Raw genomic sequence first — 27,965 nt, 5'->3', positions numbered from 1 at the left:
GACAAGCAGCCGACCATTTATGAACAAGGAGACGATAATTAATGGACAAGCAGACGACAATTGATGGACAAGAAGACGACAATTGATGGACAAGAAGATGACAATTGATGGACAAGCATATAAATGATGGACAATCAGACAACAATTGATTGAAAAAAGACAAATGATGGAAAAGCAGACGACAATGAGAGAACAGTTGATGGAAGAGCAGACGACTAGGATGGACAAGCAGACAATTGATGGACAAGCAGGCGATAATTTATGAACAAACAGATGACAATTGATGGACAAGCTGCAAAAAAACCTTCAACGCATCAACATGTAAAAATAGTTTATTCTCAATAAATAATATTTCGTGACCTAGACATAATAATTATATTTACAATACAATGACAAATGTGAACATCAATTCATAGCACATTTAGCAATACCGGTATCTAAAATTACATACTAAAATGCTGGAATGTTGGCATAAATGCTTACGGAATGTCTACTCAATGGTAATGATACAGTTGTATGAAGATCAACGAAATGACATCTTTTTCCTTTAAAAGAACACCAGGTCTTGAAAAAGTCAATGAAAAAGAATAATCACACTAATTATATGAGAATGTCACGCTAAGCAGCAAATATATCTCTGTAGAAATTTCACTGAAAAAGTCAATTATTTTCGGGTTTATTATGTACCATTTACACCAAAAAATTACAGATTTTTTCATTATGAACGGTAAAACGTAAATGTATCAATATTTAAAAATATGTCTCACATGATTATGTAGATTTTTTGTGATTTTGAAATGTTTGATACAGTGTACACAAGACACAAAAAAAGGCACATTTAAAAGGGCCTTTTCACAGTTTTTGGCATATTTTGAAGTTTGTCATTAAATGCTTTATATTGATAAATGTAAACATTTGTTCTTAAAAGCTCAAGTAAAAAATCAAGAATAAAATTAAAACAAGGAAAAAAAAGTAGCCGGTACCAGGGCTCGAACCAGTGACCCCCTTTAAGGCGCACAGCATATTTCAAATTAACAGAACTTTCCAATAAATTAGCTAATGTGGTCATTTAAGTTATGAGCAAATCAACATTAACATAAGTCTCCTATGTTCAACTTTGTCTCAAACTGTTTAGAATTGAACAATTACAGCAAATGTGTCCGATGAGACTTGAATCGCACTCAGCTAGTTTAAAGGGACCTTTTCACAAATTTTAGCATATTTGGTAGTTTGTCATTAAATTCTTTAAATAGATAAATGTAAACATCGGAACTAAAGAGGTTCAGTATAAAACAAAAATAAAATTAAATCAAGAAAAAAAAGTAATCCACATTTGGGCTGAAACCACTGATCATTGGAGTAAAAGTCAAACGCTATAACCACCCAATCATCCGTGCTGACATAATAATACGTGTATTTTATGCTTTATATAAGCAATCCTCGCAATATCACACAATATAACAATAACAACAGAACTTTTCAAATTATAAAATCGATTTGCGTTTGTATTGCTTCATAATTTTCAGGTTTTTATATCATCAAAAGATGCATATAATGGATACATGTATTTAAGAGCAAAGTAAGTGTCCAGTATTACTGTTTCCTTGCAAAAAACATAACTTCAACGAAATATGCAAATCCGCAACATTTTTTTTTCAAATTTGTCATTTTATTGTCATCAAAACGTGAAAAGGTCCCTTTAAACAGAACATCTTACAGCATTTACATCTTTGTTTTCACTCACTCTAACATTTCACTTGAGAATCGCATCCACCCCCACCCCCCCACCCCCCAATAAAGGTCTAGAAATCCAGCCCTTTGTAGTATATATTACAGAGAAACATCTAAGGGACTTAAAATGAATATGAAGGCATGTAAATGCTATACTCCCAAATCTCAATAACTACCAGTACCACATATGTTTTGTACTCTGATAAAGCTACCACATTATAATGAGTCAATAAAACATGCAAGTAAATTTTAACAATATAAACTTCAAAAAACTGAACTAGAAATCTTGCAGACAAACTAAAAAATACAAATAAAGAGCAATAAAATAACAATAAAACCGTAATAAAATATATAAAACTCAAATCTACATGTATATGTTTAAATATCACAGTGTCATTAAAGGTAAATACTACTTGACTAATTGTAGCTAAAAGAACAGCATAAGTTTAAAACTTTCAAAAGTAAAATAAACAACATGTGCTTAAAGCCTCTATAACGCTCAAAATCAACAAAAATTTTGTAAAGTATTTCGTAAAATAAAGTTAACACCTAAACAATTAGTGTTCCTTATAGCAATAGCCACAATTTCAAAGCTAGATGTTGTATGATTACATAGATTTTTGAAGATACAAAACGCTCGTTTTTTATTTGTGACACAATTAATTACATTTTTTTATTCCCTGACTATATATATTCATACGACACACAAACACCATGTTTGTGTTCATGTGTCATATGAATAGATATTGTTGCGGAAAATTAGAATGGAATTAAATATGCAAAAAAATGATAAAAACGAGCATTTTGTATCTACAAACATCTATTTTACCATACCACATCTGGCATTGAAATTTCAGCAATTGCCATAAGGAACAATGATTTTTAAATGGTTAAGTTTATTTTACGAAAAATTGTGCGCAATTTTCGTTGATTTTGAGTAGTAATGTTACTTTAATTTTTAAACACATACTTAAGTCATTTCAATGCATGCGCCTAAATTCTGTACCCAGGCACTAAACAACCATGTCAAAATTTAATTTGAAAATCATTTCGACTGACATGGAACATAAAGAACTATACATCCTTTGATTCAAATAGTGGTAGTTACGCTTGATTGGTCATTGTCGGCTCGGGTACTAATTAAATGTACCCCAGGTACACGCATTCTGCGCCGAAAGCATTAAAAATGTTTATTTAATTTTTTTTCCCATTCTCCTTACATTTTAATACATTTAAGTAATATCCGAGCTGACAATGACCAATCAAGCGGTAGTAACCACTCACTTGAACATCATTTCAACAGCACCAGCTTTTGGAAAAGAATATACATGTGTATATACCTCTACTGCTGCTGGTGTGGTTTTTTTAAGGTCAAGGCACTTTGTCTTCAACAAGAAAATAAAATGATACACCAGCCAGTCCACACCAGTCACCCACACTTAATAACTTCAAATTCATGTATAATTTATTACAACAATACATTCATTTTTTAATTATTTAAAGAATTTTGAAAGAATAACTGCCAGCTCATTTTCACCAGGGCAAAGAAAGTAACTTTTTACTGAATTATCTTAATAAAGAAATTTCTATAATAAGTGCTTATAAACAGTTATTTTTGTATGATGAAAAACATATGAGACAATAAATAAATCTTATAGCGAAATTCAACATTTTTCTAGAATTAATTTTGATCTATTAAAAGCAGTTTAACTCTGAAGGAAATGTTTGTTTTTTCTTATTTCAGAATTTCTCTAGAGCAAAAATAAATTTTCATGCGAGCTGTTTTTCTCTGAAGGAAAAAAAGCTGTATTTAATTTCATTTGACTTATTTCAGAATTTCCCTTGAAATAATGCAATTTACATCCCAGCTGTTTTTTTCTCTGAAGAGCAAATAATGTCATCGTTTCTTTACTAGAGTTTTACAAAGCTAATTTTATATTTTAGCTAGTATTAATGCAGCTTTACATGCGAGGTGTTTTTCTCTGCAGAGAAGAAAGTGTTCCCCATTTCAAACTTGTTGTACATTTCCGCCTTTATGGCCATCTTGTCGAAAGTTTCACCTCCCAGCTTGTTTCTAAGTGAGTCTCTTAGCTTCTGTCCTGATGCCGCGACATGCCTTGACTGAATACAAGAAAGAATAGAAGATTATATAAAAGCCTAGTTCTGGAAACATTAGGTTAAATGCATGTGCGTAAAGTGTTGTCCCAGATTAGCTTGTGCAGTCTCCCCCCCCCCCCCCGCCCAGGAAAAAAAAGGCTTAAAAAAAATAAATCTTTACCTTCAGTATATCTTCATATCCAGTTCAATGACTTAAACATTAGCAAATATAATGTAAAAACCCCCACTTTCATTCTCAATTTTAAAGCATTTGCTAGCAAAAAAAAGCCACACAACTAAAGTTTTTATGATGCTAATTTTCCGAATTCAAAAGGCCCCGGCCCCATTCCCTAAACATTATAATAAAATACAATATTGATTACCTGCTGAATAGTAAGCTCTTTCTCCTGTTGTATAAGATCTGATTTTTTGTCCTTCAGCTGTATTAGAGACTCTTGACTTTTCTTCCATTGTGAGATTTCCTGGTGGATTCTGAGGGGAGAAGCACAAAAATAATTCAACTCACATTTTAATATCATACAAGAGCCGTGTTTGTAAAACACAATGCCCCCTACTGCGCCGCTTCGAAGCAATATATATTTGACCTTTCAACTTGACGGATGACCTTGACCTTTCACCACTCAAAATGTGCAGCTCCATGAGATACACATGCATGCCAAATATCAAGTTGCTTTCTTCAATAGTGCAAAAGTTATGACCAACGTTAAGTTTTGGGACACACACATACAATGACAGACAAACAGGCCAAAAACAATACGATCATTCGATCCGGGGGCATAACAATTCACTAGCTTTGAAAACTGATATTGTTGTGTGATGTCGCTAGAAATTCAAACAAAAGTTAGACATCCCCAAATATTAACTGTTTAATAGAATAGTGTTGCAATGTTTAACTAGACCCTGTCACAGTTATGGCAAATAAGCAACATGCGGCATCATGTAGAAAATAAGGTTGTAATAATAATGCAACAGACATTATGTGTTTCAATGGGGACTCAACTATCCATTTTAAACATTATGTAGGTTTCTGAATATTGAACGTGCAACAACTTTCTCAAACCATACGTCACACAATACACAATTTATGTAGCATGCTTTTCTTTCTGTTTCATGTTTCTCTTTGTACCTATTGGTCAGGTTTTCAAATATCACACGGAACATAAAGCATACTATATTATCTTACTTTTTCATATTAAAAATCTCTTGTGCTCATTTTATAACTGGACCTGTTTTCAAATAATAGTCTTAATGTGAACCAACCATTTTCTTTCTTTTTCTTACTATTTTATGTTTTTTCTTTTCCTCCTTAAAAATAAGTTCAATATTTTCACATAATCACCACACAATTTATGTAGCCGATTTTTCGTACTTTACTTTTTCTTAGGTTTAAATGTTGTTCTTTTTTGCTACTTAAACAATTAGTTCAGTATTTCCACATAACAAAAACCATACTTTATTAACACACCATTTATGTAGCCAATATCCTAACTTAAATAGTTCCTCTTTTTTTTTCTTATATTTTCTTTTGCTTACTTTTTTTATTTACTTACTTTTAAATATTTTTCTTTTGCTCCTTTTAAATGTTTTTCTTTTTCTTACTTTTTAATGTTTTTCTGTTGCTCCTTCTCTTTCCTGACTCTCTCCTCGTGTGCTTTACGAGCCTTCCTCTCAATAGTCTCTGCCAGGGTCTCAGTCGCATGACGCTCAGCCTACAAAAAATGTGGACATAACATTTAAATGAGCCTTGTTTGGGAAAACAGGGTCTAATGCATGTGCATGCAGTCATCACAGGGTAATCCGGGACATTATTTTCTGCTTTCATGGATTTTTTGGTCACTTCAAGTTAAGGAAAAAAGTGTTGTCCCTTATGAGCCAGTGCAGACTGCACAGGCTAATCTGGGACAATACTTTAGACACATGCATTAAGCCCCATTTTCTCTGAGAGGGACTAAAATGCATAAGTGAAGGCAGAGTTTTCATTAGTTTTCAAAAAAACAACCAAATAAATCATTTTAATGCATTGAAAAACTTGCTTCTTTTTCCAGAACTGTTACTGGTTATATTACATAAGAGCCTTCTAGAACCCTTGCAAAATTGGTTGATCAAAAAGTTATTTTTTCTAAAATGATAATGATAATCCATGGGTGAAGGTTTACAATTTTAGAACAACATACAGATTTTATTTTATAGAGTCAACTACAGTTTTTGTTGGACATAAAACTTATGATACGTGCTACACATTAAATCTTCTGTAGCCATCAGCGCAAAAGCGTACTTTTTCAAAGTGCCTCAGAATTAAAATTGCATGTTAAAAATTATTTAAAGGTTTAAGTTTGCACTTGCTAGTGAACCCAACTATTTGCCTTTGGGGCCTATTTTACCATTCCAGTGCAAGCTAGTCACGAAGTGAAATGGCTGCACAGGGATTTTTTCTGCCCAATTGGGAAAAGTACTCGCACCAGATTAATTGGGAAAAATGTGTGCGAAAAAAATGAAATTGGGAAATTTTGCGTTGTGAAGTCTTCAGATTGGTAAATTGGTGTAATTGATTTTTTGCTCCCAAATACTCTAAAATTGATAACTAAGTGTTGTCAAGTTGTCAATATTATTTTTACTAAGGTTCAAGCTATAGAGCTGCATAGGGAAACTTACTAAATATTGCATTTTATTTAAAAAAAAATAATTTTTGGAAATCTTTAATTGGAAATATTTGACAGCAATTGGGAAATTTGTAGTTTTTTTTCCCAAATGGGAAAGTGCCGTTTTCCGGTACTTTATAAAGAAGGAAAAACATCGCTGCTTCAACCATTCTTTTCAGGTTATCCAGATTTTAGTCTGGAATTGCTAGTGAACCCAGCTATTCGCAATTGTGCCCTTTTTCACAGTCCCAGTGCCAGCTAGTCACAATAACAACTTCATCCTTTCCCCCTCGGAAGCAAAGTGAAAAGGGCTGCAACCATTCTGTTCAGGCATTATGCTGAATACTGCTCATCAGTATCTTCGACTTGGGAATGAGGCCTTTAAAACTAGTAAGAAAGGTCTTCAATTAAATACAATTTTCTAAGGGAATACACACGCGTCGAAATACGTAAGCGGGAAAGGGTTCAGATATCTATGAATACATGCCCAGCTGTAACTCACAATTTCTCGTGAGGACATGATGTTGTCCCTCCACTCTTCCATCTCGTTCTCGTGTTGCTGCTGTGAGAGCTTTGCCTGTAGGGCGCGCTTCTCTCGATCCAGTCTGAAGCATGCATATAATCTCATCAATTATCGTTAAGAACATGTACTTACTTATCATCAGTTGAGCGTGCAATTATTAGTCAGTAGTGGGTCATATCTTGTAAGTAATTTTTTTTCTCGATGTTTTTCATAAATTGTTCAGCCATATCACAGAATCAATACTATATACGCCTTTTTTATTGGAAGACTGGGGTTAAATAAGCCTCGCTCTGTGAAAAGATTTTTAATGCACGTTTGTTAAGAATTTTCCCTGAATAGCCTGTGCAGTCCACACAGGCTAATCAAGGACAACACTTTCTGCTTATGGGGAATTTTCCTCAACAGAATTTGTCTTTTCTTAGCAAAAAATCCAGTAGATGGGGAAAGTGTTGTCCCTGATTATCCTGTGCAGACTGAACAGTCTAATCTAGGATGACACACAGTCTAATCTAGGATGACACACAGTCTAATCTAGGATGACACACAGTCTAATCTAGGATGACACACAGTCTAATCTAGGATGACACACAGTCTAATCTAGGATGGCACACAGTCTAATCTAGGATGACACACAGTCTAATCTAGGATGACACACAGTCTAATATAGGATGACACACAGTCTAATCTAGGATGACACACAGTCTAATCTAGGATGACACACAGTCTAATCTAGGATGACACACAGTCTAATCTAGGATGGCACACAGTCTAATCTAGGATGACACACAGTCTAATCTAGGATGACACACAGTCTAATATAGGATGACACACAGTCTAATCTAGGATGACACACAGTCTTATCTAGGATGACACACTGTCTAATCTAAGATGACACTTAACGCACATGCATTTAGCCCAGATTTTCCAGAAAAAGCCTCTTTTATTTCATATTTTAAAGCTCTCACCTGTTCAAGGTGATTTCATTCTCACGCCTCTGTTGTAACTGCTCATACTTGGATTTATGCTTCTGGTCTTTGGCATTCATAGATTCCAGCAAGAGGTCAATACTCTCCCTACAAACATGAGAAAACATGAGAATGTTTCAGGTTGCTTGGCATTCATAGATTTCAGCAACACGTTTATATTTTCCCTACAAACATTAGAAAACACACAATGAATGTAATTTGCCGGTGGTTGAGGGAGTGGAGGTTTTGGCGTGTGGGTGGAAGGGGGGATGGGACTTTCCCTACAAACATAAGAAAACATGATGAATGTAATTTGTATGTGGGGAGGGGATGTGGGGTTTACAGTTTGGGTGTGTGATTTTAGGGGGGTGGGGGACTTTTTTTAACTTTTCAAAAGGTATCAGAGATTTCAATAGATTTTGAACAAGAGATGATCATGTGTTTGTCAGAAACACAATGCCCCCTATTGTGCCGCTTTGAAGCCTTACATTTGACCTTTGACCTTGAAGAATGACCTTGACCTTTCACCACTCAAAATGTGCAGCTCCATGAGATACACATGCATGCCAAATATAAAGTTGCTATCTTCAATATTGCAAAATTTATGACCAAGGTTAAAGTTTTGACGCCCGTTTGAAGCCATATATAATTTGACCTTTGACCTTGAAGGATGACCTTGACCTTTCACAACTCAAAATGTGCAGCTTCATGAGATACACATGCATGCCAAATATCAGGTTGCTATCTTCAATATTGCAAAAATTATCAAACTTTAACCAAGGTTAAAGTTTTTGGACACACACAATGAATGAATGACAGACAGACAGGCCAAAAACAATATACCCCCGATCTTTCGATCCGGGGGCATAAAAAAGAAGTCAAATTACCCAGTGCTTAAAAAAAACACAGGTCTTTGAAATTTTTAGAGGCCGTTTTATTTAAGCTAAGAGTTATTTTGTTTTTGAATATTTGTTAAAATAATACTTTGCAGATGTTGTTTTCGCAAAAACGTAAGTGTAATATTATGCTAACAGAAATTGTGTGATAAGAAATATATGTTTGATTTAGCTTTATGATAGCATTTGCATGAACATGATATAAAGCAGGTTATATGCAGGAGTCAAAAGTGAGAAATTTTAAAAATTGCTTGCATCAAGAAGCAGGTTTCTGCTTCAATTGGAATCGCTGAGAAATGTTTACTACATGAATAATGCTTGAACAACTCCAAATGCATCTGCAGACTACCTAACAAGTTAACAACTCTTTGATTATTTGTCTTGTATTGTTCACTGAACACCAAGCATTCAATACAATTTTTGCTAAAAATCAGGCTTTTTTAATATGATTTTTTCCTTCAGTTGTTTAATACTTACTGCGTGTCTTTCAATAAACTATTCCACCGGTCTTCAAAGTTTCGTCGTTCACTTCTGTTATTCATCATCACACGCTAGAAAGTATTCAAAATGTCACTTTACTTGCTTTACCAATATGACAAAATATTATACTATAAATGCTGAATTAGTACTAAATTTGAAATAAACTTAAGAAGCTTCAGAAGTGCTTTAAACAAGGTTGCCCTTGCATAGCGGACTTTTTATCCACCTAGCAACCAGCTGGTCTCAGGTTTGATCCCTTGCTGTGGGAATGTTCTTTAGGTCTACCCCAAAGACCCCAAGTACTTGTTCTACGCAGGAAACCAATTCAAGAGTGTCTCAATAAACTGAATGCATTCATCCCATTAGGCTCAAAATAAAAAGGCTTAATCTCAATGAGGACCACCTTCAGATTATTCAGGTTTGATTAAATCAAATTCTGTTGTTTAACAGAAGACGTCCTCCTTCATTTACACTTTCAACAACTATTTTGTAGCTCCAGTGACCTTCTTAGTCTTATCCACTACACCAGAAAATAAATTATGTACCTTTTGAAGAGGACAAGCCAAGGATCATTTCCATAAATTTTAATCAAAGTGGCATAGTTGTTAATGAGGAAATTTCATTTAAAGAGATTGCATATCCTTGAAAGACAGAGGCCGGTCACAAAAGCTTAAACCGGTCCCTTTGCGCTCAGGGATGCCTAAAATGCAACTTGTGGTGCTGATTGACCACATCCCCAGCTCCAGATAAAACTTTGCACCTTTGTAATACATGTATACAAATAAGGCTCGCTCTAGGCAAAAGAGGCTTTATGCATGTGCGTAGTGTCATACCAGATTAACCTTGTAGTCCGCACTGGCTGAGCAATGACGACACGTCCAGCCTTAACTGGATTTTTGCTTAGGAGGGACATCCTTTATACAAAAATACAATAAAAGTGGAAAGTGTCGTCCCTGATAAGCCTATGTGGACTGCACAGGCTAATCTGAGACAACTCTGTAGGCACATGCATTAAGCATTGTTTTACAGCGGCTAAAATTTATTACCATAGATTCCTCTAGAAGTTTAGCCTCTTTTTTTTGAGCGGCCGTCAGAATCTGTCGGCCCTGTTTTTGTCGAACGAGTTCCTTCATTTCCTCCTCTTCTGCCTCTAATGCCCTCACATTGTTTTCCTACAGTGAAAATATGCATCGGCTAATGAATTTCAGAAAAACGTTGAAAGTGGTAAACATGTAAACATGAAATTTTCCAACAAAAAATATTATTCTACTAAAGTACTGTATATTTAACAATATTTCAGGGAGTATTTAATGTAAAAACGTCTTGCTCTCCTTGTATTCCATGTCGTGTATTCTTAATCTCAAATATATACACACTTGAATTCTCTTCTTGAGCTGCTCCTTTTCGACTTTCTCGATACTTTTCAACGCTTGTGTTTTCTGTACGGTCAGGTAGCGAGTCCTCCATCGTCGACTGGTCTCGTTGAGAAGCTGCTCCTGCTTCTCCTGCAGCCTCTGTTCTTCAGCTTTATGCTGCAGTTCTGCTTCACACTGAAATACAATATAATCATTATTCCTGATAATATTTGAAATAAGATATAAAATAATCCGCCTTATGCTACTTTTTCTTGAAGCCTCTGTTTGTTGGCCTTTATGCTGCAGTTCCCCCTCACACTTGAAAAAAAAAATACAATTATTATTCTTGATAATATTTTAAACAAGGCTATTGTCAAGCAATATGGTCCCCTACCGGCTCCACCATTGTCAGAAATTCCACCATTTTCAGATTTTTTTTTTTGGGGGGGGGGTTGCCATAGCAACCACAATTTTTGAAACCGGTAGGGGACAATAAAATATTAACTATTCTGTCTTATGCTACTTTTTCTTGAACCTCTGTTCTTTGGCCTTGTGCTGCAGTTCTGCTTCACACTTAAATAAAATAAAATACATGCTCCACACTTAAATAAAATAAAATGCAATTATTATTCTTGATAATAGTTTAAACAAGATATCAAACATTCAGCCTTATGCTAATCTTCTGTTTATCTTGAAGCCTAAGCTGCAGTTCTGCTTCAAACTGAACTAAGATATTAGACTTGCTGAGGGAAAAACAGGGTTAATTGCATGTGTGTAGAGTGTTTTCCCAAGATTAGCTTGTGCAGTCCCCAAGTCCTTAAGCTTTAAGGAGTGAAAATAAAAGCCGAGCTACCTTCTCTTCTCTTGGAGAAAGTAACCTTCTCCAACTTTTGGATAATCTCTCAAAAATCATCATCAAGACAAGTCTTACAAACAAATTGTGAAATGAATGACACAAATTCTTAGTTTTTTTTCAAAATCTGTGAATGAGGCTGAAATGTTGCCTTCTTCAAGTTCTGGCTCCAACAGCCTTATACGCGAAAAAGTGTCGTCCCTGACTAGCCTGTGCTCTGGGACCCCACTTAAAACATTAAGCCCAGGTATAAATTTTTACCTTCTTCAACTTCTGGATTCGGTTCTCCTCGGCCAGCATACGTCTGCGCCTCATCTCGCCCGCCAGTCGTATCGCCTCAGCCTCCTGTTTCTGCCGCTCCCACTGTATCTCCCGCAGCTGCCTCTCCCTCGCCTCTATCTTCTCTCCTTCCCCCTTCATGTACATCAGCTCCAGAATCTTCTCATCCTGTCCATTGAGAAATAGTTTGGTATTTTTGTTTTACGTTTTTGTTTAATTTGTTTGTTTGTAACGTTAACATTGTTAGTTTATAACGTAATTTCCATCCCCTCATGTAAATCAGCTCAAAGATCTTCTCGTCCTGTAAATGAAGAAATAATTTGTGTGCATTTATTTATCATTGTTTATTCAGGGCTCCCGCTGCCGTTCGCCAGATTCGCCAATGGCAAAAATTTAGCAAATTCGGCGAATAAAATAATCGCTTGGCGAAAACGTCCGGCGAACGATTTTTGTCAGGAAAAAAATCGTTCGCCGAACGTTTTTAACAAACGAATATTTTCCTGACAAATGCCATTCCAGATAGTAAACTCTTTCAGCTTTAGACTGTGCTTCAATACATCGCCGTATTATTGACCCGCAAAATTGATACGCAGTCTGCATTAACACCTGTCAGAAACCGGATATCGAGACAAAGGAAACTGACTGGTGTAACCGTCGATCTTATCGGCTTAAATAAACAATTACATCTGATTAGAGATTGCTGCCGATTTCAATCAATTTGAGTAAAAGCCGTTAGCGAATTATCAACTTAGTCACACAATGAACGTAAGTAAAGAAGTTAATAGTTGATTTTAATATATTATTGGCGCATAACAATGGTGAATAATCTTCTCAAATGCCTATATCATCTGTCCGTCTATCCTCTGAGAATAATCAATGAAGAAATAATTTTAGCCTCCATCGGAGAAAACGGGGCTTAATGCATGTGCGTAAAGTGTCTTCCCAGATTAGCAATCCGCACAGGCAAATCACAATTGAATTATTTTTTTTTAATTAAATAAAATGCAATATTTAGTTTCCTTATGCAGCTCTATGGCTTGAACCTAAGTTAATACAATGTTGTAAACTTGACAACATTTAGTTATCAATTTAAAAGCATTTGGGAGCAAAAACCAAATACACCAATTTCCCAATATGAAGACTTCATGACACGAATGTTCCCAATTTCAGGTTTTTTAGCGCACAATTTTGCCAATTGGGCTGGTACCCGTACTTCCGTACTTTACCCAATTGGGCGAAAGCAATTGCTAAAGTGTTACAAAATTACATGTATATCCCTGTACAAAAAGCAAATAATACAATAATTTAGTTTTTTAGAAAAGTTCTGCATCTTTTTGGGGAAATTTTGGTTAGATTTTTAGGGAAAAATGTTACTTTCTGCCATTGAAAAGCAGTCTGTAAGTGGCTGTAATTTTGGGCAAAAAATCACTGTCTAAGATGACAAAAGATACAAGGTGGTGCTTAAAAAGGGACAGGGTCAAAAGTCAGGCCAGCCTTTTGCCTAAGATCACAAAAGGTACAAGGTGGTGCTTAATTCGCATACAATTACCGTTGGTGTAATGGGGGCGTTCTTTGCCTCGTTTTTCAACACCTTCTTCAATCGCGAGCTCGTGATTGGCCTCGCATCCGCAGTGCCGCTTCGACTGAGCATTGAGGTCCCTGCAAGACTCAGGTCTGATGCGCTGTAGCTACGTGAGATGTTTGTTTTTTTCCTGGTTGATGTCCGCGCAGTGGCTGGGCGGGTCTTTTTGTTGGACCTTTTACTGTAATAAAACACTGCATAATGTGAATATGGAATAAGACATCAAAATTGGAATGGACATAAACTGCTACCGGTACATTCATGTTCTGGTTTAATGCTTATAATATAACTTCTATACTTAAAGTATAATAAGCATTTTAATGGCTTTTTCATTAATTGTCATTGTTTTTTTTCTTTTTTACTTTAAGTTCAAACTTTATTAATACACACATGAACACAGTTGCATTTCATGACGATAAAAAGAACACCCCAATTAAACATGCAGTTTTGCAATGAAATCAATTTATCTGATATACGCAGCCCAAAATTCTTGATTTCCTTTCTAAAATTTAATGAAAATTTTGCTGGAATTCAAAACTGCCTTGAGACAAATATCAAAACCAGAATTGTATATTTGAGCAGCACTTTGTGAAAATGGGGCTAAAAGCATGTGCATAAGGTATGTCCCACATTAGCCTATGCAGTTTGCACCGTGTTTTTTTTTCATCCTTATTTGGGTCTGGTAGAGGGACCCATTCCCAAATAAAACAAGAGATGTGTTTGTCAGAAACACAATGCCCCCTATTGCGCCGCTTTGAAGCCATAAATTTGTCCTTTGACCTTGAAAGATGACCTTTACCTTTCACCACTTAAAACGTGCTGCTCCATGAGATACACACGCATGCCAAATATCAAGTTGCTATTTTCAATAATAAAAAAGTTATGACCAAACTTTAACGAAGGTTAAAGTTTTAGGAAGAACAAGAGCTGTCACCATAGGATGACTTATGTCCCCTATAAACGCTTGATAGAAGTTATGAGCTTTTTTCCAAACCTAAACGCGGACCCTAAGTTCAAGGTCACAGGGGTCAAATTTTGTGTGTATATGGAAAGGCGTTGTCCATATACACATGCATACCAAATATGAAGCTTATATCTCAAGGGACATAGAAGTTATGAGCATTTTTTAAAACCTAAACGCAAAGTGTGACGGACAGACGGACGGACGGAGGGACAATGCGATCACTATATGCCCTCCTTCAGGGGCATAAAAATACAATGATATTTGACCTTGAAGGATTACCTTGACCTTGACTTTTCACCACTCAAAATGTGCAGCTCCGTTAGATACACGCATGCCAAATATGAAGTTGCTATCTTCAATAATGCAAAAGTTATCAAACTTTAACCAAGGTTGAAGTTTTGGGACACACACAATGAATGACAGACAGACAGGCAAAAACAATATACCCCCGATCAGTTGATCTGGGGGCATAAAAAGTATATATTTTTTTCCAAATGGGACCTAAAAATTCACAATTGAAGGTTTCCATAAAATAACATTTTTTTAATTATTCTTAACATGTCAATTATCCCCAAATCCAGCTCTTTAAGTTGAACATTAGGAAATATAATATTGAAATCACTCTTATCAATTTTATAAGCATTTTTAAGCATAAAATCAACAACACTCATTTCCCAATTTAAGGCAATATTAGGCAATTTTTCCCAATCCAAAGGGACTGGGCCGCATTCCCAAAATGGTGACAAAAAACACTACACTGGCTAATATGGAAAAACAATTTCAGTTCATACTGGACGTTTATTTCAAAAAGATGTCCTTTAAACAATAAATTCCATAAAAGCTCAAAGTGTTGTCCCTGATTAGCCTGTGCTGTGACAGCACTTTATGCGCATGCATTAAGCCCCGTTTTCCCAGAGAGAGGTTCAGTTTTGTTTGAAAAAAGAAACACAGCACTGCATACCTTGTAGCCCTGGCCTCCTTCCTTGACAAGAGTTCTGATCGTAACTTCATGCTCTCGTTGTGTAGGTCTTTCACCCTGCCAGCAAAAACAAAGAAATAACTAGGATTGTTACTTGTACTTGTTATAAGTTTTGTATTTTTTTCCCCAGTGTACGTGTCCCTTGTGTTAAATATTGGAAAAGTGGAATTCAATAAACAAGAGCACCGCATAACGGGTGCCACGCTTGGCTGCGAAAGCTTGTCAGAATTTTTATTTTTATTTAGAGGTCCCAGTGACCTTGACCTTTGACCTAGTACCCAAAAATGGGTGTGGCGTGTAGAATTCATTAAAGTGCATCTACATATGAAGTTTCAAAGTTGTAGGTGGAAGGACTTTGATTTTAGAGCCAATGTAAAGGTTTTAGCACGACGCCTACGTCGGACGACACGACGAGCTGGCTATGACAATACCTCCGGTTTTCTCCCGAAAACAGCCGAGCTAAAAATGTGAAAAAATATTTCTTATTATGAAAGGAGAAAAACCATCCATTATCAATTAGACACTTGTAACTTATGATTTAATTGGATTTAACCTTAATTTATACTCTAGTATGCATACATTTAATGAATGTGACTATAACCCTCAAGTAAACATAAATTTTTTAACCCACTTAAACATAAGTGATTTACGGCAAAAAATAGTTAAAACAAGAGCACCGCATAATGGGTGCCAACGCTCGGCTGCGGGTGCAGTTTTGAATAAATGAAAGTTTGTCAGATTTTATTCTTTTTAGGTGACAGTGACCTTGACCTTTGACCTAGTGACCCAAATATGGGTGTGGTGTGTAGAACTCATCAAGCTGCAGCTACATATGAAGTTTCAATGTTGTAGGTGGAATCACTTTGATTTTAGAAGCAATGTTCAAAACCTTAACAAAATGTTAAGGTTTTAGAATTATTTTTTTTAAGGTCACAGTGACCTTGACCTTTGACCTAGTGACCCAAAAATGGGTGTGGTGTGTATAACTCATCAAGGTGCAGCTACATGTACATATGAAGTTTCAATGTTGTAGGTGGAAGCACTTTTATTTAAGAAGCAATGTTCAAAACCTTAACAAAATGTTAAGATTTTAGCGGACGACGACAGACAAGACGAGCTGGCTATGACAATACCTCGGGTTTTATCCGAAAACAGCAGAGCTAAAAAATACTTTTTTTTGTTTTGGTGATGGGTGCCAATTATCGGCTTAAAAATATGACAAACACACTCATGGGTTATTAACTGTTTCAAATCAAATTTATTGAAAAAAAAATATATTGAAAGCTTATCAAAATGCTAATACAAAAAGCCCTGAACTTTATCTTTACGTTTTAAATACAGCAGTATTTTACATTACCTGTACAAACTAAAACTAAGATATTTACCCAGCGATTCAAATTAGCACAAACATGGCACTGGTAATTTTTTTAGTTTAGCACATGCACACAAGCCATGCACCAGTTATTGTTGAATTTGGCTTGCTCTGTGGACATATAGGCATACTTGCAGGATTTCCTTTGTCTCAAACTTATAACATATATGAGAATTTGGGTTTGTTTTGTGCTTGTACCTATTTTGATGACTGTTAACCATAAACATTATTGTTCAACATATTGCAATAATAGATTATTTTTACAGTTTCTTCATTGTAATCGTTTTCTTTCAAGTCAAAATAAATCAGGGATATAACCAACATTTTGACCATTCTTTCTTTACTTCTGGTATAGTTCCAATGTTAGTACGTTTTTTTTTAACCCTTTACCACTTTAATACGTATTTTGAGGCATTTGTAGTCCCTTTAAAAGCTACATTCAAGTAAAGACCTTTCTTACAAGATTCAAGTTTTAAAGGCTTCATTTACAACCCTTAGATACTGATGAGCAGCAAAAAGCATAAAAAGGTTATATGCTGTTTGCACATAGCCATTTTCACTTTGTTTCTGAGTGGGAAAGGGTTAAATTAAGTGGTCCAGAACAAAGTTAATTGGAAAATGTCGCACGGGATCCAGCTTACTTACATCAATGTGCTTTTTGGATTTTTTTTTACTTATCCCATTTTTGTTTTCACTCTGGGCTTACTCTGCCATTGCCAAATTAGCAAATGGCTACAAATAATTAAGCTTTCCAATGACCTGGATTAAATGATTGTGCAATAAAACAAGAGCACCGCATAACGGGTGCCACGCTCGGCTGCGAAAGCTTGTCAGAATTTTTTTTTTTTTAGAGGTCACAGTAACCTTGACCTTTGACCTAGTGACCTAAAAATGGGTGTGGCGTGTAGAACTCATCAAGAAGCATCTACATATGAAGTTTCAAAGTTGTAGGTGGAAGCACTTTGATTTTAGAGCCTATGTTAAAGTTTTATATTTGAGGTCACAAAGACCTTGACCTTTGACCTAGTGACCCAAAAATGGGTGGGGCGTGTAGAATTATCAAGAAGGATCTACATATAAAGTTTCAAATTTGTAGGTGGAAGCACTTTGATTTTAGAGCCTATGCTAAAGTTTTATATTAGAGGTCACAGTGACCTTGACCTTGTGACCTAAAAATGGGTGTGGCGTGTAGAAATCATCAAGGTGCATCTACATATGAAGTTTCAAAGTTGTAGGTGGAAGCACTTTGACTTTAGAGCCTATGTTAAAGTTTTATATTAGAGGTCACAGTGACCTTGACCTTTGACCTAGTGACCCAAAAATGGGTGTGGCATGTAGAACTCATCAAGGTGCATCTACATGTGAAGTTTCAAAGTTGTAGGTGGAAGCACTTTGATTTTAGAGCCAATGTTAAGGTTTTAGCACGAGGCATACAGCGGACGGCTGACGGCGGACGACGAGCTGGCTATGACAACATCTTGGGTTTTCTCCGAAAACAGCCGAGCTAAAAATGGCGACCAAAATAAATCCGCCTTTTTGGCTTCAAAAAATTGCATGCCAGCTAAACATGGGGGCATGCTATACAAGGAAATTCGGTGATCAATTTGGCCAAAGAAATATCTTTTTTAACAAAAATAAGTAGAAATTTGCCAGAACGGGTAAAAAACAGCTGCATACCGCTGATTGATCTCGTCATTGGTAATGCGATCATGGCCCACAGATGTGGCCCATGCGGTTCTCTGCCTCTGAAGACTACCACTTCCCAGGTTCTCAGCTGAAATGGGAACCAGGAGCTGTCACTGCTGTTCTTAGAACTCTTTCAGGTATTTACATTGAAGCAGAATCCTGCTTTTCAAAGCAAGCATTTTGTAATGTTCTTACTTTTCTCACTTTTGACTCCTTCAAACTTTTGCTTTGCATCATTTATATGCATATGTAACAAAGAAGCTAACTCTTAAATATATTTTCTATCAAACAAATTTGTGTTATTTGCATAGATAGTATTGCATTTAAGTGTATACAAAACAACATATTAAGGGTATAACAAATACATGTACGCAGTAATTAAATAACTCTTGACTTCAGAATTTTGACCAATGAAAATTTCATTTGACCCCTAAACTTTTCGAGAACAGGGGTCATTTGACTACTGATTTTCTAAATCTATTGATATCCCTGCACTTTTATGGAGTCCAGTGAAGACGGGATGAAAATCTTTTAACTGATCTGACTAAAAAGGATATTTTTCGAAAACTGAAATATTTTTCGAAAACTGAAAGACCATAGCTTAACAAATCTTGAGTAAGTCTTATTATCAAAATAGACCTATATTTTATGCCCTTAATCAGATTCATTAACTGTTATGTGAAAATAGCAGAAACAAACAGTGGTATTGATACCACTGGACTTTCATACAGACTGTCTGATACACGTACAACTATATGCCTTATATTTCTTGTTTTCAGGATCAATAGATTGATAAAATAAGAAATACATAGATATCTCTAACAATCTACTTGAAGATGACTACGGATAAAGAATTACAAAGACAGATAGCGATTACAGTTGAGCTAGCTAGCTAGCTATTTAAATTTATTGACAAAGCTACTCAGTAAGTACACAATGTAGTTGATTATCAGCCTTAAAGTACATGAGGCACAATCTAAAAGTATTTTTAAGTATTAATAAAGCATACACAAGCATCAAGTGTTTTACCAGATTGAGATCTTTTAGATGCCAATTTCGACCTACGGGTCTGAGTTTTGGGGACCGCAGATGGTGTTTTCTTGGACTTAGTCACCGTTGGTTTCCCAGAAGTTGTGCCCTTTTCTCCTTCCATTATTCTGATCCTTTCCTCTCGACAAAGAGCCAGTTTTCCTGTAAAGGTTGATGCCTCTTAAGCAAACTGTATCCTTAATTTTTGAAGAGTTTACTTATTTAATACTTTTTATAAAGAGATGCACATTAAGAGATGCATATTTAAGCACATCTACATTGTTATAAAACTATAAGACATAACAATGACATAAGAAAACAGATTTATTAAAATGAAACAAATCTTCCTTTTCAGAATGCTCCATGAAATAGTAATAAGAATTAAGCTATCCCTGATAATTACTAGGATCAAAAAATTTAATTTATCGTTTCCATTCAAATGACAACCACATTACCAGATGAAAAAGTCAGTAATTTAAATTTCAATATTTGACAAAATCTCCAAGAAATTAATCAGAAATCAGTCACTAAAGCTTGCCTACTTTCTCAATTAATCCGTAATCAGTCACTAAAGTTTGCCTACTTTCTCTATTATGCTCATGCTCATCATAAATGTTGTAGATTGTCCTTAAAGGGACGTCTTGGGGCAATAATTCTTCCTGGAACTCTGCAAGGGGTTTGTACAGCAAATCTACAGGCTGAAAAAAACACAACACATTATAACCAGGGCTTACTCTGCCATTTGACAAATTGGCAAATGGTTACAAATGTCCAATTTGGCTCAAAAAATCCTAATGACTACCTTTTTTCCAATATAAATAACCATAAAATAACCAAAATAAGAAGAAATTTTCTAAAGCAAGTAAACTTTGGCTAAAGGTAATTTTAGCCAGGGGAAGCCCTGGATAATAGTGTTAGTTTGATGTTAAACCTGATTTCAGTTCAATCTAGTCAATAAAACCATTTAAATTTATTTACCCTACAGGGCTTTTCACCCTTATATAACAGGGACCGAAATTCGGCCCCTTCCCAATCGAAAATATGGTCATTTTTCCCCAAAATTGATAGAGGAATTTCCCAAATAAAAAAAAAATTTTTTTTTTTTTTTTTTTTTTTTTTTTTTAATTAGACATATCGGGCATCTCCCAAATTGAAAGCAATGAGCTCTAATATGATAAAGAATGCACCAAAATGTGTCTTTTAATACTTCTGCACAATGAAAAGACCCCGTTTCAAAAACTTTTAAAAACACGGTCTTCCCAAAATGAGCGGTTATCGCGCATGAAATTCCCAGTTTGAAAGGAACCTGGCCTCTTCTCAATTTCCTGATGAAAAGACCTGCCCTAGTACATTTAGTGATTATCAAATTTAAGAACGTAACCAGTACGCCTTTAACTGGGGGGAAGGGGCTTCTTCAATCAGACTGATTGGCCTATATGAATGAATATTGATTCTGTATGCAGTAGCCAATTTTGACTTCGGGGGAATTCATGGTTAATTTCAGAAAATTGTCTCAAGTTTTTATTAAAAGCTTGTTAAGCATTCAGACTACCAATAATTGAATTGACCTGCAGATCCTTAAATCTACCTGCCCCGTGCAAACAGGCAACCACTAATTTGTATCCTTGTATTGAAAGAACAAGCTTGGGCAATACAGAACAGTGTTTCAATTTTAGTTTTTCATCCTGTATAAATTTACCAGTGTGTGTGTTTTTTACATATGTAGGAAAAACTGGGAAGAGCCCTTCGGATGGGAAATACAGACATAAGTGGAATTATTTATTAAAGACAAAAGTGGAATGGCTCATTTAAAGACAAAAGGGGAATGGTATTTGTGTTGCTATGCATGAATACCTGCTTATATGTTATCAAACATTAATCAAATAGTTTGCTAAAAATACTTAATTATATTACGCTTAAAATTGTTTAAACAAGACTATTGCCAAGCAATTAAAGTCCCCTACCTACCTACAATATTTGTAGTCTATTTGTTGCCATAGTGACCAGAATTCTTGACTTAAGAACAAAATGAAATGGCGTGCAAAATCTCCATATTGCCATCTATCCATATTTTTCATGAAAAAATATGAAGAACATTTAGAGTTATCGCAGGATCCACCATTTTCAGTAATATTTCTAGTCTATTTGTTGCCATAGCAACAAGAATTATTGATGTAGGAACAAAATGAAATGAAGTGCATAATCTCCATATTGCCATATGTCCATGTTTCCAGTTTCATGAAAAAATATGAAGAACTTTTAAAGCCATTGCAGGATCCAGAAAAGTGTGACAGACAGACACATAGAGCGCAAACCATAAGTCCCTCTCCGGTTTCACCGGTAGGGAACTAATAAATATAGCTGGGACATAAACAAAATTATATAATTGTTTGTCCTAATTTAGTTGAATTTTTCCAAATAAACTTTAATTGAGAGGGTATTTGTTTTAGGAGATAAATATATATACTCTTTGAGCAAGGGATGTGGGGCCAAATTTTGGTCCCAAATAAGCTAAAAAAAAATCACTGTTTTAAAGTTTCTAAAAACAAAAATATACCTTCACTCCGAGTCTAGAACACGCTTCTAGTGACCGAGGGCTGGTCAAAACATATTTGCCTTCTTCAAATTGTGGGTCCTCAAAGTTCATGAGGTCGATACAGGGCATGGCATCGTCAGTTTCTTGAGTCATCTTGAAATGCTGGCTTGGTTGTCTGGATGGGCTCAATAAACGAGAAGTATTCAGATCACAACCTAAAAAAATTGTTTTGTGCACTAAAGCAAGATAATAACAAGAGCACCGCCTTGCGGGTGCAGACCGCTCATCTATTTTCTTTTTAAAGGTGAAGGGACTCTCATTTTCAATCACAAAGGAGGGAGGGGTGGAGTGAAGAGGGGTGCATTGTGTGGGGGTATGGACATTTATTACATTATGTTCCAAAAATGCAAAAAAAGGAAAAAAATAATTCGGGGGGTGGGTGGGGGGTAGTGGGGGGGTGGGGGGGTGGGGGGGGGGGTGGGGGTGGGGATTCTTGGGTGCGATGGTTGGAGGGTATTTCAAACATAAAATAATAAAAATAAATATTTGTGTTTTTTAACCGTTTCAAAAAAAAAAATTGGGGGGGGTGAGGTGGGGGGGTATAGTGTGAGAGTGTGGTGGTAATTTGTGAGATCTTAAAAAAAAAAAAAAAAAAAAGGATTCTTGGGTGCGATGGTTGCATGGTATTTCAAACATAAAATAATCAAAATAAATAGTTTTGTTTTTTAACCATTAAAAAAATAAAATTGGGGAGGGGATGGGGTGGGGGGGGGGATATAGTGTGAGGGTGTGGTGGTCATTTGTGAAATGATCTTAAAAAAAAAAAAAAAAAAAAAACAATTAGGGGGGGGGGGGGGGGGGGATTCGGGTGGGGGGTGGGGGGAGGGGGGGTGGGGGAGGATTCTTGGGTGCGATGGTTGGACGGTATTTCAAACATAAAATAATCAAAATAAATAGTTTTGTTTTTTACCCGTTTAAAAAAAATAAATTTGGGGAGGGGATGGGGTGGGGGGGGGTATAGTGTGAGGGTGTGGTGGTCATTTGTGAAATGATCTTAAAAAAAAAATAAAATAAAATAAAATAGGGGGGGGGATTCGGGGGGGGGGGGGGGGGGGGGGGCACGGGCGATGGTTTGGGTGGAGTCTATTGTGGTTTGTCAGGTAAGAGTAGTTTTGTCAAAGTATCAATCAAATCTAATCATAAATAAAGAAGTTATGGCAATTTTAGCAAAATTTAATAATTTGACCTTGAGAGTCAAGGTCATTCAAAGGTCAAGGCAAAATTCAACTTGCCAGGTACAGTAACCTCATGATAGCATGAAAGTATTTGAAGTTTGAAAGCAATAGCCTTGATACTTAAGAAGTAAAGTGGATCGAAACACAAAATTTAACCATATATTCAAAGTTACTAAGTCAAAAAAGGGCCATAATTCCATAAAAATGACATCCAGAGTTATGCAACTTGTCCTTTTACTGTACCCTTATGACAGTTTGCGAGTGTTCCAAGTATGAAAGCAATATCTATGATACTTTAGGGGTAAAGTGGACCAAAACACAAAACTTAACCAAACTTTCAATTTTCTAAGTATAAAGGGCCCATTATTCCGTCCAAATGCCAGTCAGAGTTACATAACTTTGCCTGCACAGTCCCCTTACGATAGTTAATAAGTGTTGCAAGTATGAAAGCAATAGCTTTGATACTGTAGGAATAAAGTGGACCTAAACACAAAACATAACAAAATTTTCAATTTTCTAAGTATAAAAAGGGCACATAATTCTGTCAAAATGCCAGTCAGAGTTACATTACTTTGCCTGCACAGTCCCCTTATGATAGTTAGTAAGTGTTTCAAGTATGAAAGCAATAGCTTTGATACTTAAGGAATAAAATGGACCTAAACACAAAACTTAACCAAACTTTTCAATTTTCTAAGTATAAAAAGGGCACATAATTCTGTCGAAATGCACGCCAGAGTTATCTAACTTTGCCTGCCCAGTCCCCTCATGATAGTAAGTAAGTGTACCAAGTTTGAATGCAATAGCATTGATACTTTCTGAAAAAAGTGGACCTAAACGCAAAACTTAACCAAAATTTTCAATTTTCTAAGTATAAAAAGGGCACATAATTCAGTCAAAATGCACGCCAGAGTTATCTAACTTTGCCTGCCCAGTCCCCTCATGATAGTTAGTAAGTGTACCAAGTTTGAATGCAATAGCATTGATACTTTCTGAGTAAAGTGGACCTAAACGCAAAACTTAACCGGACGCCGACGCCAAGGTGATGACAATAGCTCATAATTTTTTTTCAAAAAATAGATGAGCTAAAAAACGAATCATCATCATTCAAGTATTAGAGACATATTAATACACATGTAGCTTATACAGTTAATTATCATCGGAAATGAATATTTATTAAATCATTGCTTTACACATACAGGGTTGGTACGTCTGACTCTCATTTCTTATTATGAGTTTGATCATTGCAATAACACGGTTCAAATACATGTCAATAAACAGGTCGCCGTGGCGTAATGGATATGGTGTCCGCCAAGCAACCGAGGGGTTTCATGGGTTGGATTCCCATTTTGGCTGCGTTCTTTAGATCGTCCCCATAGACACCAAGAACTGGTTCTAGTCCCTGGAAACGAACTAAAGGGCGTTTCAAATAAGGCTTAGGCTGTCTATGCAACTGACTAAACTAAACTTGTTAAAATGTACAATTAAACTGCAATTGATGCTTGATCTGGTTACACTCTTTTAATTGACCTTGACCATGTGATCTATGTATAAAAAGTGTTTATAAACAGAAGCAGTAAGGTTAAACTCAATAGAATGCTGTTTTCTATGAACATGTGAATAGCACATGTTTTGTTTATAAAAATAATATTTAACCCTTTCAGTGCGGGAACCGAATTTTGAAGGCCTTTGCAAACAGTTTGGATCCTGATGAGACGCCACAGAACGTGGCGTCTGATCAGGATCCAAACTGTTTGCTTTTCTGATAGTATTCTTTGAAAAAAATCGAAGAAAATGCTAATTTTAGAAATTCAGCAGACGACATTTTAGCAGAAGACAAATTACCCAGCATGCAAAGGGTTAAGGTCACATGACCTTATAATATCTTATGAATACTATTTTAAGTGCTTCAATTTGTTACTTAACAATTATTTACAGGTGTGTTAAGACAATAGTTTGTCAACAATATGATTATTTGCTGTAAAAATATGATCCAATTATGTTGCCTAATTTGGTTGGAGGTGTGTTTAAAACCGCTGTGGACATACACACAGACGTTCACAAATGTGGATTATGAATTAATGCAAATGCCTACTTCAACCAAAGCTTCTGATTATATGACATTGATCTTTGATGGGCCTAGTGGCCTAAAACTGGCTATCAAATGACATTGCTGAAATGTATTTACAAGGCAACACTAAATTTTTAATTTCAATGTCTAATTTTTTACACTAGGTCTGACATCAACCCATGTTGAGTTAACTGTTTTGAGTCAAACTCCTTTTCCTCTTTTATATTTATTTTGAACATCTAAATTTAAAATTGTTATTTGAAACGAAGGAACTATAATAAATTTAAGAAAAATAAACCAAAAAATAAGGGCAGAGGATGTGCCTATGCGAACTACAGTTAAGCATACACACAAACTAGTTGCAATGATTCAACTTTCAGCTTTATAACCCAAAAGGTTGTTGAGAGTTGCAATGTGCTATCTATTGTCCTAAGGTACAAAATTTGAGAACCACTGCAAGGGCTAAGGAACACCGATACTGCAAAAACTTATCAATGTTTACTTTTCTAAAGCACAAACTCATGCAAATGGTACCATTAAAGCAAGTAATAATCAGGGTTGGCACCAATCGACCACCCCCGGTTTTAACCGCTGGTTTTAACCGGTTAAAACCGCCCCGGTCAATACTCCCGAAGTGGTCATTACTGGTCAATACTGGTCGATTGAACTTTACCCCCAATTTTGATTTATATTCCATGCCTAATTAAACAATATTGATAATATAAATTAAACAGACATGTTGCCAACAATGTCTTAAGCTATTAATACCCACTATTTTATACCTGTTCATGCAATTTGTAGGCCAATCACTCAAAATTTGCAAATTAGTCAAAGTTGATCAATTGGATTTTTCTGGTCGATTGAACTTTTTTAAAAATTGTAATGAATAATGAATGCTCAGATAATTCTGTGCTTGATTCAACAAGAACCTGAACCTGTCAATTACTGTGTATGAGTTGTTTCTCATGCCCCACTGTCCCTACAGTCTTCTAACAGTCTTTTCACCTATACAGGTTAGGGTACCCAAAACTGATGATAGGGCCTTAAATGGCACCTTTTTGACATGATCCTTACTTGTCATGTATTTTTGCATTGATTTCTTTAAATACTTTTTAAACAAAATAGTGAAAAAATCTTTCATTTTCCATTGATATAAAAATAAAAAACATATTAAGAAATAATTATTAAAAGAAAAAATAATTTAAAAGAAGAGTAGACCCACAATTAGAAAACATTATTTTTTGGCAAAATCAAGAACTTTGATTGTTTATTCATTTGAATACCAATTGAACGTTTAAATATGAAAGGGAAAAAACCCTCTTAATACAGAAAGAAAACAAGATAAAAGTAACTATTAAGTACAATGCAATCTCCTTTTGTGTGAGTGATATGAAATAGCCTAAGGGCAGATTTGCTTAATTGTCAATATCAGAGACATAACACTGCATGCATTTTATTACCAATTAAGGCTTAGAGGCCAGATTTATTACCCTAGAATACACAAGAGTTCTGTTTGTCCATCTGCTTATCAAATAGATATATCAATAGATAAGTGAAATACTATGGTACCTACAATAGTAATAATACTTTAGTAGCAGATGTGATACACTGAGATAAAGGTATTGCCTTAGTCCTTATGTATTTGTGGCTGTTTCCATAAATAATAAAGAAGTAACTTTTTACAGCTTTTAAGATTTTTTTTACAATAAATAACTCAGAAAAGAGTTTATCAATTACAGAATAATTATTCATTTAATATAAAATGGCTCCTTTGTGATGTTTAAATGCTACAATTTTCAATCGACCAGTATTGACCAGTAAAGACCAGTATTGACCGGTTTTAACCGGGTATTGACCGCCGGCCCGGTCAATACTCAATTGACCGGTCAATATGCCAACCCTGGTAATAATTGCTTTTTATTTACTTTGTTATTTGTTTGTACGCTGTATCCACCATATTGGACGACTGTGGTAATGTTTTCGGACTAAAAGTGTCCCTATCAGTTAGGTCGCAATACACCAATCTTTTGCACATTGTGATGTTTGATGTAGCCTACGTGGATATCGATGTTGAACAGCTATAAAATATTTACACTGTTCCAAATTTCAAAATGGAAATGTCAGCAACAATATAGTGAGTTGAAACATTATCGTGTTTTTAGGTGGCATGGAAAGGATAACATCAGTAGGCTACCATTTAGGTAAATTTAATGTGTTTTTGAAGTATATCCATAGCTTTCCTTAATTGGTAACGAACGGCATCTGTTTATTGATGAGCACGGAAACTCTGCCTAGAACTGTGATTGTGTTTATAAAGGGGTGCATATGGACTCCCAGAGCTGCCATAGCAAAAATTATCAAAGGCTCTGGGACCAGAGCTACCATAGCAAAAATGACCAACGGCTCTCAGTCTGGCAGTCCGTTTATTTTGACTAACACTCAAACACAAAGTCAAGCAGGGGCACGTTTTGCACTGCAAACCATTAATGCAAACTTGAATACGCAAACATTGTTTGGAGGTAAGTCATACCCGTTACATTAAAAAACCTTTGAGCATCTTTCAGTTTATGCTCGTCGAAGTAAGAGCACATACTTATGTAGATTTATCGCAAAATCTTCTTACGGATTGACTGTCACTTCGACTTCGCCGCCATAACACAACAAACCAAATCTCG

General features: G+C 35.6%; 1 protein-coding gene across 2 annotated transcripts; it reads right to left on the bottom strand.

The window, feature by feature from the left end:
- Positions 1–316: 316 nt before the first annotated feature.
- LOC127854868 (coiled-coil domain-containing protein 177-like) lies at positions 317–27,965 on the bottom strand. Of its 2 annotated transcripts, none has more exons than XM_052389952.1 (16): positions 27,884–27,965; positions 22,009–22,202; positions 20,035–20,149; positions 19,452–19,613; positions 18,414–18,510; positions 15,347–15,421; positions 13,389–13,602; positions 11,822–12,007; positions 10,729–10,902; positions 10,399–10,524; positions 9,350–9,423; positions 7,977–8,084; positions 6,991–7,093; positions 5,449–5,558; positions 4,212–4,320; positions 317–3,852 (listed from the first exon to the last, which is right to left on the bottom strand). In XM_052389952.1, the coding sequence occupies exons 2-16, from the start codon at positions 22,138–22,140 to the stop codon at positions 3,682–3,684; spliced, it is 1,956 nt and encodes a 651-aa protein (XP_052245912.1). In that variant the 5' UTR covers positions 22,141–22,202; positions 27,884–27,965; the 3' UTR covers positions 317–3,681. The 2 variants fall into 2 exon arrangements, with proteins under 2 accessions (XP_052245912.1, XP_052245913.1); XM_052389953.1 differs by having other exon boundaries at positions 27,914–27,950.

The sequence above is a fragment of the Dreissena polymorpha genome, chromosome 13 (genome assembly GCF_020536995.1).
Source record: "Dreissena polymorpha isolate Duluth1 chromosome 13, UMN_Dpol_1.0, whole genome shotgun sequence".
Taxonomy (NCBI): domain Eukaryota; kingdom Metazoa; phylum Mollusca; class Bivalvia; order Myida; family Dreissenidae; genus Dreissena; species Dreissena polymorpha.
This window is presented reverse-complemented; position numbering and strand designations above follow the sequence as displayed.